A 21,959-nucleotide genomic window follows, 5' to 3' on the forward strand; every position below is an offset into this window, starting at 1 on the left:
TGTATTACCTGCTCCAGCCTATGCAGCTTTGTTTTTCTGTCTTCCATACCTGTCAGCTTTTATATCTAATTTATCTGCACCAACTCCTCTCGTGCCTCTAAATTGTACTTTTTAACATGCCATGGGCTTAAAAGCTAAAATAATCAAGCTTGTTAGAAATGTTTATAGCAGAAAGAGACCCTAATCAAGAGGAATGATGCACACATGATCAAAAAGCCCAAGGATCTTGCAATGTTCATTTTTACCTCCTAAAAGGCCTTCACTGCTTACTCTCTGGTTCTAATCTGTCAGAAAAAGATGTCACATAGAATTAGCACTGTTAATCACTTAAATTTGCACTCTCAATTCTAAAATCCAGCCCAGTTTAGTGAGTTAAAACCCTCCCCACTTCAAAACTCTCTTCTGTGACTCAGTTCCAATTAAAAAGTTATGAGTCCTATCCATTATACTCACTTAATAATCTAAAGCTATCTTAAACCACATTATAATTTCTAGCAAATCAAATGCATAATATGCAATGTGACATAAAGATATTATTTATGACAAAAAACATTGAGGGTTGATGGGTAAATTTTTGTTAAATCTCAAAATGTAACTAATGTAGACTAAAGCTCATCATTAAATAAGCAGTGTTTCATATTGTCAAAAATGTGCCCTCTGCTTTTAGTACTTCGTATACATTATACTCTACATTTTTAAATGGAGTGATAATGGAGATAAAATAGTAGAAATCAGGCATCACAAAGATTTAGACAATTAAGGTAAGCTCAGAGTGACTTTTAATATGCCAATCAATGTTAGTAAAACACAAGTCAAACAGACTAGTGCAAACATGTTTTAAACCAAAATAGGAAAACAAACAATAGACAAATTCTATTTTTTTGCAACATCTGTTAGCCAGTATTATTAGTCAAATGGCTAATCACACATAAAACATATTTTGTGATAAGCCTGGGACAGTCCGAAGTCATTCTGGCATTTCAAATAGCTATGTACAATATCACCAAAATTAGTTTATATACACAAATATTGAAGAGAAACCAGGCAAAACATTTAAAAAACAGACTAACAATATAATCAAGTACAAAACTTGGGTGGAGGGAGGAAACATTTTTTAAAAAGAGTCAGGGAAGGGCATTATCAGGAAAAAGTACAAAACCAGTAATAATTATACTACATTAATACAGCATTCCAAAGGGGGAGGGGAAAGGTGCATTTCTCCAATGCACTAGCTTCAAAGTTCAAAGAAAAAAAAGGCAAAGAGCTGCTTTTCATCAAGAGCAGCTATATATTTCACATAATTGTTTTAAAAAGAAAGCCTATTAACAACGATGATTGTTTAATGCTACAATTTTACAGCAAAGACAAAACTAAAATAGCAGCAAATTCACAAGGCAATACTTCCACAGAATTATCATTCCATGGTTCATGCAATGCCTACAAAGTGCTCCCAGTTGGATATACAAGTATAATTCACAATTTTAAAAAAAGAAATATAAGATTGACACACAGGTACATTGAAGGCTGAGGAGTACTGAGTCTCTTAGCATTTCCCTTTTCAAAGGGAGAATAGGTATGTATAAAGCCCTTGAGTCCTTTTTTACTAGTCACTACAGGGACAGATACCTTTTATTACAATGCAACAGCTAACTATAAGCAGCACACCACCACAGTGGTTAACCCTGGAAAGGCTGGTGTAACATCCAACAGTGACTGACATCCTACAGAAGACAGACTGGTGAAACTAGACAAAAGCCTGATATAGCACTGGTCAAAATACAGCTTTCAACTGTAATTCACAAATAAAAGTCCTAAAAGATATTTCAGTAAAATTACTAACACCGATTGAGAAAGTAATTGCAAACTGAATTCTAGCAGTGATTTCAACCTAGCTTCCTCTTGTCACAGTTTTTTTTGGGGGGTGGGAAATGAGTAGTTCAGTATATGGTAAGGCTGACAGAGCGGTTCATTTTCTTTCCAATAAGTCGAGATGTTCTATTACTCTGGGTGGTGGACCTGGTGGCCATCCGGTCAGTGAAGAGTGCTCTTTCCTCAGCCGCAGCTTTTGCCATCTGGGCTTTCTTGAGTTCTCTAAGAACGTAAAAATAGGAAACAAGACTTTTCACCTACTGTATTAATCCTAGGAAGGGATCCTAAGAGGCCAAATACAAACTACATTATCAGTTGGGAGATCTTTGCATGATATCATTACTCTAAGATGCAATTGAGGAAAGAAAAAATACAATATTGTGAAAATCTCTACATAATACAGACAAAAGGAAAATTCTACTTCCTCTTTATATGAACTATGATGGCTATCAAACTAATGGCAAAGGAATCTTTAAATATTTCAAGTCAGTTTTATTAGGTTAGAATCAAAACAGCAGCAATAAAGCAAATGAATTAGAATGATCATTCCAACCAGTTTTCAAAAATGTCAAAGGTCATTCAGAGCAAATATGAGAATCATCTACTAACCTAATCGACATTTATTTCATCCTTTCATAAAAATAAGTAGAATAGAACGTTTCAAGGAAAATGTTAGTTTATGGTTGAGAGTTTGGAGGGTAAAAACTGATACCTGCTCAATTTTAGTTTTTGTGACAATTTGGGGCTTGGGGATTATCACCACTGCAAATATATGCAAGTTTAAAAAACTTTTAAGTCCCTAATTTCAAACGTTAGCAACAACACAAATTTATAGGTCAAGTACCAATGTAAAGCAGAAATTCCCAATCTTTAACCGTATAACATGCCAAGCCACTATATTCTTCACTGATGGAAAGCTTAAATCATCTCTCATTAAAATTTGAGAATAAAAATGAGAAAGTAAAAACAGAACAAACAAAAACCCCATCACTTACTTCTGCAAAAGTGAATTTTTGAACTTTTCAGCATTCAGTTCTATTCGTAATTGTTCTGCACTCTTCCTAGAAGCAGACAGCAATACTGAATGCTTTACCAGTGCCATTGCTGAAGGTCTTCTCTCTGGATCTGGATGAATCATAACCTTAAAAAGAGAAGTAAAATTAATGTAAAGACATGCAATTTAATAAAATATTGAATCATGTCAATAAAGTGCCTCATATATAAAATGCTCACTTTTAGCAACTCTGTAAATTCTTGGGAAAGCACTTGTGGAATCCGAGGTAATCTACCCTGTCTGATTTCATGCCATTGGTCTCCATTTCTGGGAAGAGGCTCAGCACCAGCAGCACATACCACTGTGAGGGCAAGGGCAAAAATATCTGCTTTTGGTAGATGAGTATAGTTCTGTAAAATTAAAAAAAAAACAACTTAAGGGAATGTAAAAATGGCCAAAATAAAGTAAGATTACACCTCAATGATGATTTGGGTGAGAAATAAAACGAAATTAAAATGTCCAATGCCACATTTAAGTTTAGAACCTATTCAGAGAACAAGCTATTGGGGAGATTATTATTTTTTTAATGATAAAATAATATACACTCTGGGGTGGGAAAGTAAATACATTTCTAAAAGTATTTAGGCATTTCTAAAAGGCCTCATCTTTATCACTAGCCCAACTCAACTCTCAGAAGAAACTCCTATCCCCCTAGGGGCATTCATATGAAAATACAAAACATACATACATCAACAAGTCAGAAATATGCATATACATATAAAACACAAATGTACATATAAAAAGAACAATGGAATCATACACTTCATTTGTTCTACTTGTTCCATTTTCATTCAAAACTCTTATCAAGAAATATTTTACAATACTCTTTTTGAAATAGCACTATTAACTATGTGCCATAATTTACTTAATCATTCCCTTATTGCTAAATAGGTATTTACATCATTCTCAATTTACTTGTATATGACTATCTCTGGAGAGACTCTTAGAAATGGAAATTCTGGGTCAAAGGGTACGTGATTTTAAAATGTTGAAAGATACTAATTTTTTTAAAAGTTTTTTTGATGTGGACAATTTTTAAAGTCTTTACTGAATTTGTTACAATATTGCTCCTGTTTTATGTTTTGCCACGAGGCATGTGGGATCTTAGCTCCTCGACAAGGGATCGAACCCGCACCCCCTGCATTGGAAGGCGAAGTCTTAACCACTGGACTGCCAGAGAAGTCCCAATACTAACACTTTGATCCCCAAAAAGGCAACGCCATTTTAAAGTTCCACCAGTAGTGTATGGAGATTTCTCTTTTACTGCAACTCCAACACTGCTGATGATAAATCTTTGCCGTTACTGACTTTCACTAGATTAAATAGATTAAATACGTCCACAGCTGACAGTTTACACTTTCTATTTTGTATTACCTTTCTACAAGTTATTAGCTTAAAATTTCAGTACATCTGCATTTACAGTTTTCTAGCAAACTGATAAGTGTTACAAAGCAAATGGCTTAAAGGAGAAAAACTACCTCCTGCAAAACTTCATTTGCAAGAAAACGGCTATCACCCTCTTCAACTTGTGGACTAGAGATTCTTGTTACATGCCCAAGGTCACCTAGAAGTATTGAAAAAAAGTCAAGAATTAAAACAAACCAGCCTCTCCCTATTCATTTTGAGGAAATAATCTGGTTATTTTTCTTTCTTACCTATTTTAAACATAACTTTGTTGGACACCCAGTCATCTTCATCTCCTTCTTCAGAGGCAGCATTTGGGATTGAAGTTCGAGATATGAAAATATTACCTGTCAAACAGTTATTTAGGTAAGCCATAATAACAGTTAACAGTTAAACCAAAGTTCACAAACAAGTCATATAACAGAATCAACCAGAAAGCTTTTAAATATATATAGATTCTCATGTGTTCTACCCCAAACCCAGTGAGAATGAAAATCCCAGGGGATAAGAACTGGGACTATATTTCCTAGGAATATATTTTCTGGCCTAGCACTGGTCCTTGAACACTTGGAAACCACTGCATTAGACCCTTGTCACCTACACACTGATCTTCAGCAGTTTTAATTACTTAGAAATAATACAAAAGGCAATTAACACACTAATTTGTGATGCTGCCAAAGACCAAATTTTAATCTAATGCTACAAGGCTGGTGTGAAAAGAATAAGTCATGTAGCTATTGAGTTTGGCTGACCATACAGCATCTACATCCCAATGAGGTTCTGTGGTTCACTATTTCTGCTGTACACATTTTTTTTTTTTCTAATTCAGGTAAGCTCATGATTAACATAAGTTTTAATGGAAGATTTTATTTTAGTAGTTTTATCAATGTAGCATAGAATTTATGTTACATTCACTAGAGTCATCTTCCCAATTTTGCTTTATTTACAGGACAACTTATCTTATGGTGATATTTGTAAATTTAAAGCTTCACACACCTTAATATTTTCAGCTTTTGTACTTGTAATATAAACATCCACTATGTTTGTCTGACATTTAATACAAGCTATGAGTGAGTATGGGCAAACCTTACTGATCCACATTAACTGCCATCAGTTCAAATAGTTTTTCCTTTTTGAAAATAAACATTTTAGTAAGTTAATGTACAAAAATTCTTCACATAATTCATATAATTAAGTTGTGCAAAATGATTTAAATTCCCATGAATCACACAAATTTCCATAGATTAAAAAAGAAAAAAAAACCACCTCATTAGATTCAACTTAAAAACACCTAGCCTACAATGTTTAACTTATATCTATCAACCTTTTAGTTATAACTTCTATTTATAGAATAGAGAAAGGAATAAGTTAGGAAGCAACCAGTCAAACCCAGAAGAAAGGATATCTTGCAAGACAAGGTCTGTATTATTATTATTTAAGTAGGGGAAGGGTAAAACCTAAAAAAGAAAAATGGATTTAACCTGGTGTAATGCATGGTCCTGAAATGGATACGAGTTTGGACAAATCAACTGTTAAGGACTTTGGTCAACTAGGAAAAATTTTAATATGATCTGGCTACTAGATGAGATAAAAATTTACTGAAATGCATAGGTAGACAGTTGTCTTAAAAAAAAAAGTTATAAAACAGTATGTACATTATGATGTTATTTTTGATTAAATGAGAGGGATTTGCACTAAAATGTTAGTGTAGGATTCACTTGCATACTTTTTTTAATGCAAGATAATCTAAACGCATATACCATTTTGTTTTCTGAATAAAACAGTAACATTTTGATGGCATTTTACAGGCTAGAAATACCACCATGTTTGTATAGCACATAAGTTTTCAAAGCATCTTCACAGCTCAGTTTATTCTAATAACCCTGTTAGCAGCACTGACATTATAACTGTAGTTCTAAAGATTAATAGAAGAATGGGGATTTAATTTTTTTTTAGTACAGCTTGTCTATATTTTAAAATATTCTACCATGTACTAATTACTACTTCTTTAATACAATTTTGTTTCAGTTTAACCTAAAATTATGTAGGCCTACACCTTGATTCGTACCACTGCTCCTTCAGTTTGAAACCTCATAAGCCTTTGAAAGAATACTATGAGGTTGTTCTGAGCCATAGTATGGTCGATCTACTAGAGCCATTTATATATAAAAATCAATTTTTTAGCTGAAAATGATCTAACGGTAAAGAGAAAAAAATAAAACCACTATGTTCCTAAACTCTCCAGTGCTTATTTATCTGCAACATTTTAAATACATTTATAATCACAATACATCTATCATTTTGTTTTCTGGGTCATACAGTGACAATTTTATTATTTCTTTTACAGACTAGAAATACCTCCAGGTTTGTAGCACCTATGTTTTCAAATTTCTCATTTTATTCTAATAACCATGTTAGTGGCACCAGCATTAATTTAAAATTATGAATCTATAGCCTAGTACAAGAGACAGGCTTTAAACACAGGTTCTTTTCGTCTCCCCAGAGTCCCACTCCGAGACTATGTGGTTCCCATAAGATGCAGCACATTTCTTTTTAACTTTTAGTAAAAATGAGATTGTTATTTCAAATTTGGGATAACAAGGGAAGAGGTGATGGGAAATAAAACAATACAATAAGTGGGTCAAAAATGTTTTAAAACTAACAATGAAAAAACATAGTAAGATGTTTATGTTCCCATATTATCTTAATGAAGTCATTTATTCTCTATAACTCTAAAGAACACAGGTCAGAGGATCTATAATACTTACTAGGCTTTATATCCATGTGAACCAAAGACATTGAATGAATATACCTCAAGCCCCGGCCAACTTGCAAAAGGAGATCCTTCAACTCTGCTTCTGTAAAGTAACTCATGCTTCTGTAGTTTTCACTTATGGCATCAGCTAAACTTCCACCTAACAAACCCAAGAAAAATTAGAATTTTCTTCTTCCTGAAATATTATTTTTCTTCCATCTTTACTGTATGACCACACGCAACCAAGAAAGTGACATTTTATATAGGACCTATTCTCTTCAACCTGTTTGTGAAATCAAAATTTTATTTATTCTTTCAATAGGTAATACACTCACATGGGTACAAAGTTCAATGTAAAGTCTGTCTTATGAATACATACTTCAGCAATGTACCTGGTTCTCTTTCCCAGAGTATACCAATGTTATCAGTTTCTTACGTATACTTTTCAACTCCTTTTTACACAAGCGAAAACATATTTTCATTATCTTGAAGATCATTCTCTACCAATATACAAAACTACCCCTTTCTTTCTTGTGTCTACAGAATTCCACTGTATAATTGAATGGTAATGCACTAACCAATCCCCTAATTGATGGACATTTAGAAATAATTTCCAAGCCTTTAATACTACATACTGTGGTCTCAGGAATAACTTCACACATTGGTCATTTCACACATATTTAGTATATCTCCTACAAACAAACTGCTGGGTCAAAGGGTATGTACAATGTAATATATACATGCATAGTGTGTGGGGGAGACAGTGTTTTATTACATATAGGATAAATTTCTGTAGCTGAGAGGGCCATTTCTGTTTATCCTGTAAAAGAGCTTAGGGTTGGTATTCACACCATCAGTGCCAAGATCTGATTGCATCTGAAAGCTCACATAAACTAACAGTACACTCAGTTTCTGATTTCAAAATGGCTAATACTTAAATTATGCTAGCATAAGCTTATGTAAATCTTGGGATTTGGAAGATAAATCTGGGACAATAACACACACACACAGAGTGCCCCTTAGAGAAGGCTGTACCAATTCATACTCCCATATTTAATGTGTGAGAATACCTGTTTTCCCACACACTTAACAACAGAGTCTAAAAATTTTGTAAGTAAAAAACAGTATCTTAGTATCGTTTTAATTTATACTAGCCTTACTATGAATAAGAACATAACCTGCTTTTATAGAATCACTCAAACCAATTAGCTAATTTGTTTATATTTTTTAAAACTTTAAGTTTATACTTTAAAACTTTGTTTATACTGTCTCAGAGGAAACGAGGAGTTATTGTAATAAATAAATAAATAAACAAACCATTTCTGTTTAAAGCTTAGTTGGGAATAATAAAATCAGAACCAAGGTAATAAAATCTAGGTCAATGATATATTACTCAGAAAAGGAGGTCCTATAATTTGAACAAGACTGAATAACAAAACATCAAATGTGTTTCAAACAAAATAAATAAATCACACACCTGGAGAGCTTTGGATTAAGTATGTTTTCTGAATTTAACTTGAACAAATCTTGAACTGCAGGAAGAAGAGGGCTCTAGGAGGGAGCAGGTCAAGAAGCCTGTCAGACAGGTGAGCTTGGAGTCCTAGATCAAGTTTACCAAGAAATAACATGGTTGCTTTTTAGTGGGTCTAGCAACTACAGCTAGGCCAGTTCCTTCTATCTTGTTGCTGAAAGGGCAAGAGGTGAGAAAAGCAAACCACTGATCTGATATTTCAGGTTCTCCTCCCCTATCGATCAACATTTTTCTACACCTGTTTATCAAGAGTAGAAATTCAGTCTATCACCAAACCAAGAAAAAAGGCTCAAAATGCAAACGATGTTTGAGACAATAAGGAAATTCAGTTAAGATAAAGGGTATCAGTTAATCAACACAACAAATGAATGATAACAGAATCCTTCCCTGTGAAACTATAGGAAAGGATCTAAAGACCAGGCCTATTAGGACATTCAAGGGTTTATGTGGAGAATGGTGGAAAACGGAAACAAAAGAAGAGCTCACAAATGTATCTAGATAGCCTCACTGTCTTTCATCTAAGCAAAATAAACAACAGTACAAAGAGGCAGTCCTATTTTACACAGGTCTATTTGTTTTTTAAAGATCCATATTCCTTAAGTGTTTTACAATGCTCCAAAATAATAAACTATTTCAAAAGATTATTTTATAATCTAACTTTATTACAGGACAAGGTCTCTGTAATCTGAGAGGGTTAGCAAGATGGCTCTTTCCCTCCCAGATCCCAGGCCCAAGAGTTTTCTCAAAATCATCTGAATGACACAACCATGTATCTGGACTGCGGCTGAAATACTTAAGAGAGCCAGCCACATCCAACAAGGTGAGAGGCAGAAAGAAACTAAAAGGAGATGGTGTCTAGCAAATATGGAGGGGAGAAGGTATTACGGTAAAGTTGTACTATTAAAAATGGAGGTTAAGAAACACAAGGCCTTGGGTCATAGCTTCAAAAATGTTTTGATGGTATGAAGAGAAACATTTCAAGAGATGTGTGAAACAAAATAGCAGCAATGCTGTATACTGAGCACTTATTCTTTCAAGGGTGGAGATTAAAATGACAACTCAATGAGAAGTCAGGTATGAGAAATGAGTCTTTTACTTCTGTTTTGTTCATTGTTTTCAAATACAAAAAACCTGAATCTACTACCTATACCACTTATTTATTCACAAGCTATGAAATGGCTGGTCTTAAGAAAAAATGAGAATCAACAAAAATAATCTTTGCTACTAGACTGTTCATTAAATTCTAAATTCTCTAATATTCACCGAAGATATACAGAAATAAAAATCCATCACATATAAAGATTTAGGTATTTAATAACAGCTGTCTGTAAGAATCACAAGTGAGGCTGGGACTCTGGTAAAGCTTTAATAAAAAAGGAAGGACACACGTTGATTGCTGAAGGACCTGCTGAAATTCAAAGCTATACAAAGGTCCAAAGTTAAACCTCTATAAATGCTTGTTTTAGTGGGGGAAGGAGGGAGGGAGGCACAACTAGGGAACTAAAAGAGCGTAACTCTTACTTTACAGAAACATCTCAGTGGATTCTAGTGGTAAACTAGGTTGGATAGATGGAAGGGGAAGCAAGATTCAACAAATGGCTAAATTTATATCAATGGAGAGTCACTGTCATTTTATGAGTAACCAATATCAGTTTTAGCAGCACATAAAATGAAATGGAAAGGGAAGGCTAGATGCAGGGAGCCTGGATTATTAACTACCATATCCCCCCCACACACTATGCTATGTGCTAGGGATACCAAAATATATATGGCAAGGCTGCTGTCCTCTCAAGAAAATCAGCTTAATCTGAGTAACAGGCACACAAATAATATGCATGGTTCTACTATCCAGGTAGCAAGAACAAGGTTTTCAATATTAACTTCCACGTAATAATTACTTGCACTTGAAATTCATGTTGAAATTCAAAGATCAGGCTTCTGATCTTTGAATTTACAAGAGATAAAAGATATACAGAATTAGAGCAAGACTTTAGATAAAAAGAAGTATCTCCTTGGTGTTCATTTTCTTGAGCTTACGAGTTTACAGGGGAACCATTATATTACTCACCATTACAATATTCATTCTGTATAAGCATATGATCATCTTCTGCCCATGCAGAGAAATATCGAACTACATGAGAATGTTGTCCAAGCACTGCATGAGCATATACTTCTCTCAAAGCGTTCTGCCTAGAAGTTTGAGATTAAGAGAATGATAAATCATTTTTATTCAAGCCTGAACTGAGTTAATTTATCTGAAAGTTCATAAAAGAATCTTGACTTCTGGATCTATCATTATGCTGAAGGACACCTTGCTTGAAAAAGAGGGTGTTAAAACTCTGTACCAGATTTTTCCAAAGACTTCCATTAAAGAATGTTAGAAAGAAGGAAGCTTGCTGGCCCTAGAATTCAGAAAAGATGAAACTCCACTTTACTATGAATTCATGGATGTTACTAGAAATAAGAAATTTAAGGTAGGCTCAAAGATCAGACCACTTACATTATTCTAGCAAGTCCAGTAAGAACTAATGGCACAAAATGAAATGGATCTGATTAAATCATTACAACTTCTCAAACGTTAGAGAATTAAATTCAATGATTGACCACCTAAAACCTTAACATTTGTAACATCATACTGAACAAAAGAGCAGAAGACAAAATCTTTAATACATACTCATCAACAGAGCCAGCCAATGGCTTTTTTGATCGCTTTATGGCATAAATGCATCCATCCAGCCTCTTCACACATTTAAACACAGAACCAAATTCTCCAGAGCCAATCTTCTCTAGCTCATGAAATTCTGTTGTATACCGTGACTTCATATTGCTTTCAGTAATTGTAATTCTCTGTAATAAAAAGTGTATCCACATATATATATATAATACAAAAGTATGAAAATGACTTTTTCACTATGGTGATAGCACTATGTGTGAAATTTTAAAATTATATCTTATGTTTTGCAGGTGCTCTGTGGGAATTGTTCCATTTGTAGATGTGTTTTTTTGTTGTTTTGGGTTTTTTTTGCGGTACGCGTGCCTCTCACTGTTGTGGCCTCTCACGTTGCAGAGCACAGGCTCCGGACACGCAGGCTCACCGGCCATGGCTCATGGGCCTAGTCGCTCCGCAGCATGTGGGATCTTCCCAGACCAGGGCACGAACCCATGTCCCCTGCATCAGCAGGGGGACTTGCAACCACTGCGCCACCAGGGAAGCCCCTGTAGATGTGTTTTTGATGAACTTGTGAGGAGTGACAAATTCTGCATCCTCCTATTCCGCCATCTTGACTCCTCCCTAAAAATTATATCTTATGTTTTAACATGCATGTATGGTAGCTTGCATATGTGGCTTATTTAACATGTATATGTGGTAGCTTGTTAAGACGTAGAAAATCAAATTTCAAAAACAATAAAATCAAAAGCTATTTACTTTAGCAGGTCTTGTTTCATCTTCAAACTCATAATCACTGGCTTCCATGTCTTCACCACAGGAACTGAAAAATATTATTTTTTCCATCAACATATCTGACAGATACATCAACTAGAGATCCAAAACTGTATCTGACAGGTATATAACAAAATGAAAATTTAATGAATGAAAACAGAAAAGAAAGCATTTAATTTTGTAATGACAAGATACAGCTCAACTGATGGAAATGTTCTTGCTTAGATACACCACCACAACCACATATATCAAAATTAAAGCCTTTGTAAATCAACCTTCTCTGACTCATTTTGACAACAGCAGATTTCCCACTATCTAGGCGTTTTATTCCTTCCTTTCCCACACCACTCTTTTCCACAGGTGATTACTGAGAATTGCTAGTAATGGAGAAAATTCTCAGTGCATAAACTTCTATGTCATTCAGTTGAAACTAAATTTTAAGTATACCAAACCAATCTTGGGTGGTTGAGGAACCAAACTGTTGAATAATAAATAACTTACTCATTCCAGTATGTTCTCTTTCTTCTACGACACTGTCCTGAGGAATGAAGTAACACAGAATCTGGAGTAAAAGGATTAATATTCACTTGAGGAGTCTGTCGTATGTCAAATTCCCTTTTTCCTGACTTTTCTGTATCCATGAATAGAGAACCACCTCGGAGTTTAACAGAACTGGAATCGATTCCTCGAGCTTTGGAGAGCAAACTCTAGGAGGGGGAAAAAAAATGTTTAGGATCCAAGTGCTATAGCTGGCCTTCTCAACCTAACTTTCAACAAGGCTTTCAAGAGGCTGAAGGTGTAGGTCAAAGCAACACACAAGCCTTTGTTATCTTTCAAGCAAAATAAACAGTGGTTAACTTAGGAGCCTTAAGCTGGATACTAACCACCTTTTCTGAAAAGGCCAAGTAAAATAAGGTCTCTAACCCTAAAAAGAATATAAATGCAGACTAAAATTAAGTTCATTCTAGAGGATAAAAGTTAACAAAACCTTTCAATCCATCTAAAAATGGAAAGCAGTCAGGGAGCCCCATAAAAGCTCCCCTCCCCCATCCAAGTAGGGGTTTGAAAGCCTCCTCCGTAGGACTCCTCCCCTCACTTCCAGAGGGATCTTGCCGTGGGCAAGTCTGCTAGCAAACAGTATAGCACAAAAGCACACATCTTCCTGAGGTTTATGACTAGTAACGGTCCTGAAACTGACTCACTTAAAAAGGTGCATTTCCTGCATTAATCTTATAAATGCGGCACCTGTCTTAATTTCGGGAAGTGTCCGTTTTAAAATCTTCTGTTACTTCTAAAGTTCTACAAGCGGTCATCTGCTTACTCACTAGCCATTCAGCAAACAGGTGCTGAACACCTACGATACCTTATCAACGGTATATGAAAGCCTGAGGGTCCAGGCAACACGACCAATGTTGGTATTTAACCAGTTGGACGTTCCTAATCCTGACACTTAGGCTGACCAAACTTGGGAACTGCAAACCCAAGGGTGTAAACAAACGCTTACCCAATAAATATTCTGTCCGGAAAGAGGCTTAAACGCTACCCCTTAGTTATTTACGAATCTTTTTAAGACTGTAAATGCTTGAAGGCCAGCCTTTTCTCCCAAGTCGAAGCGCAGTCTCCCTCCGTATCTCAAACTTTCCCCCATAAGGCCACCTGATACGAAACGATAAGCGCATGAATTTTTTTTTTAACCGAACTCCAGCGTGCGCCGCCCAAATTACAGGACCGATCACTGCGTTTAAAAGGCACCAGATGGCTGCGGCGCTCGGGAGTGTCAGGTGGTCGGGCCAGGACCACTCGAGCATCATTCCAAACCACGTTATCGGTGCCACACTCCCGGCTGCCACGCTCGGGGCGGCCCCGACTCGGCGGGCGTTAAATCGTCAGCCACCTGGACGGCGCCGATCAGCCCCTCTGAAAGATGAAGAAGTTCCAGACGAGGCCCATTGTTCAGTTACATAATCTTAACGGACAACTTCTGGGCAGGGCCCAAAAGAGGGGCTGCCAACTTTTTTGCTGCGGCGCAGAAGAGCGAGCGCGGGTGCGGCCCGGCGGTTATGTAACCGAACCCGGGCAGCGCCGCGCTCGGCTCCCGGCGCCACTGCCTTTTTAAAAGGCTGGGCCGGCGCGGGCTCGGGGCGCCCCAGCAGCTGCGTCCTCTCACCTTGGGGGTGTGCGGCGTGTCGAAGAGCCGCAGCTTGCGGAAGGTCTTGTGGGGCGGGGTGCCCGGGTGGTCGGGCAGCGGTGAGCAGGCGCCCTCGCCAGCCCCGCGTGCCCCGCAGCCCCGCGGGGACGCATCCCCCGGGCCGCCGCAGCGCACTGGCGAGAACGAGCTGCCCAGAAAGTAAGCGGCCGCAGGCGACTTGACCGGCGACGAGGAGCCGAAGCCCTCTTCCTCCCACGAGTCGCCCTCGGCCCCGCCGCCCGCCGCGTCCGCGCCCGGGCAGGCGCCCCGCAGCAGCATGTCCTCCTCCAGCTCTCCGGGGCTGCCGGGGGCCGGGCCGGGCGAGCGGCGGCGCTCGGGCCCGGGCTCTGTGGGGCTCCGCGCGGGCGGCAGCGGCGAGTCAGGTTCCTGAAAGGCCGAGTCCTCCCCGGTGCTGTGGCCGCTGCCTTCCTCCTCCTCTTCCTCCTCCTCCTCCTCACAGTCGCTGCTGGGCGAGAAAATCAGCTTCTGCCGCAAGGTGCAGGAGGCCCCGGAGCGGAGGGGTGGCGGCGGCTGCTGCCGGCTCAGGAAGCTCATCGCGCCCACGGGGCCGGGGCGGAGGACCGGAGAACCTGGGCCCGCGGAGTCCAGGGCACTGCCGGTCCAGGGGGCGGGTCCGCCACGTGCGACTGGGCGCGCCTGGTGGCCGCGGCGGCGGGCCTGCGCGGCGGCTCCGGGACGCTCGGGGCGGCGACCGGCGGGGGCGGCGGCGGCGGTGGCACGGACTTTTCTGCAGAGGCGGGGGGGCCCGGGCGCCGAGGCTGGGGTCTCCGCAGGTCCAGCAGCAAGTTCGGGCTCCGCGGCTTCCCGCGACCGTTAACCACGTGAGTGTCCAGTCCACCAATCCCCGCCCAGCCCGGGTTTTGAAAAAAAAGGAGGGCGCGACGTAGCCCGCGTGGGAGGGATCAACTACGCGATTTTGGCGCGAACCCTCTGGCTCCGCCCCCCCGCCCCCCGCCCCGCCCCCCGCTCGGCGCGGATCCAGGCCTGGGCGGGCGCGGTGCCGCGGGCCTATGAGCGAGCTGGATGGCTGGGAGCTGGGTCCGCCGCCGCCCGGACAGGGCTGGGCCGGGGAGCAGAGGCAGCCCTCTGGGAGGAGCGAAGGGGGCGGACTGGACTAGGCCGAGCCGAGCGCCGGCCTGGACACGACCTTCTCGCCGCCCCTCCGGCTCCCCGGAGTCAGGAGCGGGACTTGGTGACGGGGGAGCCCTTGGGGTCCCTGCGGGTCGCGGGGAGCGGGGGACCGCCGTGGCCCTTGGGCGCTGCCCAGGGAGACCGACCTCCTGTCCCGCATCCCTTTGGTGCCAGGCCCTGGGGCTCAGTGGGCGTGGCTGTGGGGAGTCTGGTTCCAGGGTCGAGGTCTGAGTCGGGAATGGTGCCTCCGGCCTCTGGACCCTTGCGAACCGTGTGCAAATGGGTTAGTCCGATACCGAAGTCAGCCGGAAGACGGACGCTCGAGTTCTCGAGGCGAGGTCACTGGATGCGGGGCGACCTCTGAGCCTCAGTTTTCCCTCAGAGAGTCTGTTAGGGGCCTGTGTGTCCGCAGAGAGGGTAGCGCCCGCAAGCCATGGTTCCCTCTCTCCACCGCCCGCCCCCCACTTGCCCACAGTAAATAAAGCAGCACCACACTCGGCCCTAAGCACAAAACCAAGTGCACACCACGCGGCCACGGTGTTTATATTTGTTTGCCAGCACGTGGGCAAGTGTTGGCAAAACAGATTGGCTCAGCTCGCTGCAAATTTCAAAGCAACTTGAGAAAAAATTTCTCTAGTACTACGTCAAATTGTGATTTAATCCGTCCTTTACTGTCGCACATAGAAGTTTCCGACAATTTTTCAGTTGTGAGTAACCCCGTAATGAATATTGTTCCTTCTCGTGTTGTTTTTCCTCTGTGTTTTGTTTTTTATTCTTCAGGATACATTCAAAGAAGTGAGAATTACTGGCTCAAAGTATATATAAACTGCCAAACTGCCTTCCAGAAAAAAAAAATTACGTTCTCACAAGCGGTGGATTAGAGTACACCGTTGGTGAATTCTGGACATCAGTGGGTACTTAATGTTTGTAGATGTAGATGTAGTTTTGTTGTTTTGATTCATATCACTGGGCAGTTTTCATGGGCTTGATGGCCATTTGCATTTATCTCTCTTGTCTGTTTTTCTTATTGTGGAACTTTATGGATATTAACACCTGACCATATATGTTGTTCTAACACTTTTCAAAGCTTCAACTCAAGGTGGTTTTTAACAATGGAAACACATCTTAGTACTTATCACATGGGAAATTCCCTGAGATCACGTAACTGAAGAAGCAGGGAAGGGTAAACAGTCGTCTTCTCCAAATATTTGCTAACTGATGTATAAATGTGTCTTTTTTGTGTGTTAGTCCAAACTTAATTTTAAGCTCTCAGAAGACTGGAACTCAACCCTTTTGTATATATCAGAGAGAGGTGTTCTCTGAGGATCCGTGGCCAAAGCCAAGGAGTGGTTTTTAGCACCCTCCCTCCAACACTTCTCTCTTAGTGAGAAATATAAATTCTTTGATACGGATAGTTAACATTTTCTCAATATCATGTGAAGTGTAAATAAAAATAACTTTAGAAAACTAATACTCTTTATTGATTTGTAACATGAGTTGTATGTAAAAATAGTGCGCTTCCTAGGTAAACATAAACTTTAAAGGTGAGTAAACACCTCTCCAGAAGCGAGGTTTTTGCCCCTAAGCCTCTCCTATATCCTCTATCGTTATGCAAGCTCATGCTGCCCGCCCCCCACTCTTTCACAACACCCTGCTTTATTTCCTTAACAGACTTATATCTATTTCAAAATGTGTTGATTGTTTACTCCTCTTCCCTTCTAGAAAATGAGGTCCCTGAGAATAGGGACATTTTCCATTTGTTTATTGCAGTATTCTGATGTGATTTAGGTGCTCAGTATCTTCTGAGTGAATAATAGAGCCCTTACTTAAATATTTGTTGATTGGTTTATTTTTCTCTATATATTATTAATTCAAATGGTATAGAAGTCTCCGACTTACCCCTGCAACCCCCAGCCCAAGTCCCCTTCCTGGAGGTAAACACTCTTCTAACATTTTTGGGGTTTTGTCACCTTAACTTTTCCACCTCTCTGCTTCCCTGAACTGGGAGGTTCTTGAAATTGGCTGGGGCAAAAGGGCCTGGTTCCGTATGGGAAGGGAAGAGTTCTTGGTTCACACCCAGGTCCTCACACAGAATAGGAAAGGTAAATTCCCAACAAATGTATAAAATTACTGGGGGAAAGAAGGATTTTTTTTTTTTTTTTAAGTATTGTTAAAAGCAGTAATCAGGGCAAGAACCATTTGACTTTCGCCACTTTCATGTAAAATAGGTATTCCTGGCTCCAGACTTTCCACTGCTCCCAGCATGGACTATGTAACACTCTTTGTTTACTAGTCTGGCTTCTCTCCCACCCAGCGCTGAGATCGCGTTTTATTTGTCTTTAGAGCTCCAGCAACCAGCAATGTGCCTTGGCCCCAAAGAAGGTTCTTAATAAATGTTTCTGGAATAACTAAAATGTAGTGTTCTTTAAAACAAAAGTGCCAAAATGAGTAAGAAACCCAGGCCCGGCCTCCTCCAGCTGAGAACAGGCACAATGTCACGGTTTAACTAAAGCAATGTCCTAACTGAAATTCTAAATGATTGTTCCGATTTTTAAAATTTCATGCTTCTCAGAGTACAGCACTCACTGTACTAAGAGACTAGTTACGCCCACCTGCCCCCTCAGGGCATATCTAATTCAAATTTCCTGTTCTTTCCCTACCCTGTGTTGTTTCTAACTGTAATGTTGCTAGGCAACTTTTGCAGAATCCACAGGCTTGTGGTAATGTTGTAGTAACTGAATGAAAATTTTGCCTCTGGGTATTGGGAGAACAAACTTAACCTGTTTATCTCCTTTGGACTGATGATTTAGCAAGTAAAAGGCTTTTTCATGCCACTGTTGTCAGCCTATTCACCTTCCTTAGCAGCAAAATAAGCAAGATTCCTGCCCTGAAGATTTATAATTGAGAGTCCTAAATCACCTTCTCAAATACTTTTTTTAAAAATAAATTTATTTATTTTTGGCTGCGTTAGGTCTGTTGCTGCATGCGGACTTTCTCTAGTTGCAGGGAGCGGGGGCTACTCTTCATTGCAGTGGGCGTGCTTCTCATTGCAGTGGCTTCTCTTGTTGCGGAGCACAGGCTCTAGGTGTGCAGGCTTCAGTAGCTGTGGCACGAGGACTCAGTAGTTGTGGCACATGGGCTTAGTTGCTCCATGGCATGTGGCATCTTCCCAGACCAGGGATCAAACCCGTGTCCCCTGGCAGGCGATTCTTAACCACTGTGCCACCAGGGAAGTCCTCAAATACTTTTAATATATACAGCACATAAATATATGTGCATATTCTCACTAACATAAGCCATGAACTTTTGAATGAAAAGTCCTTCAGAACTAGGACCTAATTTTTCACAGTGATGTAAAGTCTCTAGGAATGTTAAGACTAGCCAGATTTTACCCAAAGCTGAATCCTTTCCAGTTTATGTTTTTGATTCTGGAGAAAGAATAACTTTTTCTAAAGAAGAGCCTACTCTGATAGATATCTAATTTTTTTTAAAAGCCATGTTGGTCAAATCTGTTTTTCAGTTATAAACCAAATAATATGCTAAAAAAGTTAAACTGTCTCTTCATCTTGCTTAATATCTTTACCTATCTCCTTCTGCTGGTTCTCTCAGCAAACCTCATCTCACTTCAACCCAGCTCTGCTACCAACTGCTGGCTGGCCCTGGGAATCCAGTTCTCAGGCTAGAATGTGGTAACTCCTACCACTGCTCCTGTTTGACTTCTCAGGTATAGATTAGATTTCTTTCCTTTGTTACTTGCCTTAATACCCTCTGATGGATGACACTGTCTGACCATTTCACCACATGTTCATCAGCTTACTCTGATACAGAATAATCAAATCCAGTTCCTCCTTAGTTATTTAATGGATTAAATGTGAGACTAGCATTGTCCCTTACGAATAGTGTTCAGTAAGTGTTATGTGTGCTTTTACTTATAACAGTGTTATTCGAGAATATTCATACTTGTTAATGGCTTTATACTCAGTAAATGCAACATGTGATTCCTGGTGTCACCAAAATAAGTTTGCTTAACGTGGATCAACAGTTAAAGTTTGTGTACAACCAGCAAGGATAATCAAATCAGAACAGAGATAGTATTGATAAGAACTTGAAAAGTATAGCTAGGGAAGAGTGACCAGTTGAAAGCTTGTATTTTAATGAAATGAGCACAATTTCTTTTCATGCCTGATGACTCTTTAAGGATTACTAACATACTATTTTCATTTATCCTTCTGACATTTATATAAGATCAAACGAAGATTCCATTACATGTAATTATATAGATTATGTACAAAAACTTTGAGGATCTAAGATTCTCATTCAGTTTTTTTTCTTGAGGGCTTCAACACTGAGAGACCGTGCTGGGGTGCTTAACAGTTGCCTCTGTACATACACAAAACCTTGGCTATAACCAGTTTTGTTAGTGAAAGAAGCCTTCAGGCCTGCTCCCAGTTATCTCAGCCTTTACACAGGCCCCCCCTAATCTTCAACGACTTGATAGTCCACTGCAATCAGTAAGGCCTGTGGCAATAATACTAACTTTAAGACTTTTCTCAAGAAAAAATACTGACCACTGGCCATATTATTTCTAGATAAGAGAGGAGTTCTCAACCCACATTTAAAATTACAGCTCTGAAAAAAATAATAATAAAATAAATTAAATAAATAAATAAATAAAATTACATCTCTGTGAGGCAGTTAGCCAAAACATCATGCTTCCTATCTGCTATTTTAGAACTTCTTTTTACTGGAATGGAACGAAGTAGCCCCATTTTCTCCAATATTACTTGCAAAGGGCTGCTTTTCTCTCTATTCTTCATGAGTTTAAATAACTGAAAAGGTCACTTCACAGAAATGTTATAAACAGGAGGAATCAGTAAGTCAGTGCCCAACAGAATGCCGGTGCTAAATACACAATCGGGTAATTGATTAATTGCCTCTCCTCCTGGGTTAGTGACATACACAGGAAATGACCCGGATGACCACGAGTTGTCTGCTGGCCACACTGTGATTATATAAACCAGCTTTGTTCAGATTACTGCCGCACAAAAGATGTGATGACTCCTCTCCATTGAGACAAGGGGCCCAGTCTCAGTAGGAGAGGGAAAGGAGATAAGGCAGACATCCCATGCTGGTCTTTTGTGAAGCAACAGGAGTGTGTTTGGGTATTGCTATGTTTTGATGACTCAGTGGTGAGTCAGTTTTAAAGTTCTGTAAAAGGCCTTGTTCAGCTCAGACAGGATTGAGAGATGAGCTCATCCAGTAGCTAGTTGGGTAGAGAGTACACGCAGTATGGGATACGATCAGCTGATTGGTGGTGTAAATATGTACGTGGAAAAAAACATACCAGTGAGGATGGACTAGTTCCTGAATGCAAAAATCAACTCTACCAAAAAAAAAAAAAAAAAATCAACTCTACCTGGCATCTTCTATTGAATGCGTGCCATGTTCAAGCACCATCCATATCCTACCCACTGCCCCTACTTTTTATACAGGTCAGAATATGAGAAATGTCCTAAGTGCCACAAAAAGCTGGAGTGCTTTGAAGGGAGCTGGGAAGGCTATAGTGCCAGCTATATGGTAGGCACCAAGCCAGATGCTTTACATATTTATCTTATTTAATCTTTATAGGAACCCTCCAAGAGGTATTTTTATTCACATTTTACGGATGAAGAAAATGAAACCCAGATACGTTAAATGCCTGTATCACAAAGTCATAGAGCCAGCATTACTGAGACTGTATTACTACTGACTTAAAGAATAGCTCTTTCTACCCTGTCAGGAATGGGGTAAGGTGAGGGTGAGAACTCACTGGGAGACTTGATGAAGACAGTGTCACAGGACCCAGCCGTGGGCCAGGCTAGTTGTGCAGTGTGCTGCTACAGTCTGGACCGCAGGGCACACTTCCTGTACAGCGTGACTGAGGGGAGTGGGAATCAGAGACAGTCAGACTTGACACCTCTACCTTTTTGTTATACCATAAAATCCACATGGATTTTAAATTCTAAAATCAAGAGGAAAGATTATAAAGATTAATACTATGCTGTGTTGCAGAGGGTTTGGAGAAATGCATTCTTGTCTGCTATGGGGTTGGGTATAAATTGGTACCACTTTTAAAAGACAGTTTTATTATTTTTAAAAAATTAATTATTTATTTTTGGCTGGGTTGGGTCTTCATTGCTGCGCACGGGCTTTCTCTAGTTGTGGCGAGAGGGGCTACTCTTGGTTGCGTTGTGTGGGCTTCTCATTGCGGTGGCTTCTCTTGTTGTGGAGCACAGGCTCTAGGCACGCGGGCTTCAGTAGCTGTGGCACACGGGCTCAGCAGTTGTGGCTCGCGGGCCCTAGAGCACAGACTCAGCAGTTGTGGCACACAGGCTTAGTCCCTCTGTGGCATGTGGGATCTTCCTGGACTAGGGATCAAACCCGTGTCCCCTGCATTGCTAGGTGGATTCTTAACCACTGCGCCACCAGGGAAGTCCCTAAAAGATCGTTTTGAATATTTCTGTTACAATTTAAATATTTATAATCTTTGACTCAGCAATGCTAGTAAACATTTCTACAGGTTTG

The 21,959-nt window shown here is 40.0% G+C and overlaps 1 protein-coding gene across 1 annotated transcript; it reads right to left on the minus strand.

Moving 5' to 3' along the window:
- Positions 1–889: 889 nt before the first annotated feature.
- Positions 890–14,808, minus strand: WEE1 (WEE1 G2 checkpoint kinase). The gene is made up of 11 exons (XM_059069159.2): positions 14,223–14,808; positions 12,557–12,762; positions 12,041–12,104; positions 11,288–11,460; positions 10,682–10,803; positions 7,096–7,242; positions 4,579–4,674; positions 4,402–4,487; positions 3,103–3,273; positions 2,865–3,010; positions 890–2,091 (listed from the first exon to the last, which is right to left on the minus strand). The coding sequence occupies exons 1-11, from the start codon at positions 14,796–14,798 to the stop codon at positions 1,938–1,940; spliced, it is 1,941 nt and encodes a 646-aa protein (XP_058925142.1). The 5' UTR covers positions 14,799–14,808; the 3' UTR covers positions 890–1,937.
- Between the last annotated feature and the right edge of the window lie 7,151 nt (positions 14,809–21,959).

Source organism: Kogia breviceps, chromosome 7, assembly GCF_026419965.1.
Source record: "Kogia breviceps isolate mKogBre1 chromosome 7, mKogBre1 haplotype 1, whole genome shotgun sequence".
Taxonomy (NCBI): domain Eukaryota; kingdom Metazoa; phylum Chordata; class Mammalia; order Artiodactyla; family Physeteridae; genus Kogia; species Kogia breviceps.

What these genes read in the sequence shown, in the direction of transcription:
- WEE1 (XM_059069159.2), bottom strand. Translation starts at nt 14,798, where the DNA reads ATGAGCTTCCTGAGCCGGCAGCAGCCGCCGCCACCCCTCCGCTCCGGG. An exon ending in CAAAGTTATGTTTAAAATAG is followed by an intron (nt 4,488 to 4,578) that starts GTAAGAAAGAAA and finishes CAATACTTCTAG; the next exon opens with GTGACCTTGGGCATGTAACA. An exon ending in AATTTACAGAGTTGCTAAAA is followed by an intron (nt 3,011 to 3,102) that starts GTGAGCATTTTA and finishes TCTCTTTTTAAG; the next exon opens with GTTATGATTCATCCAGATCC.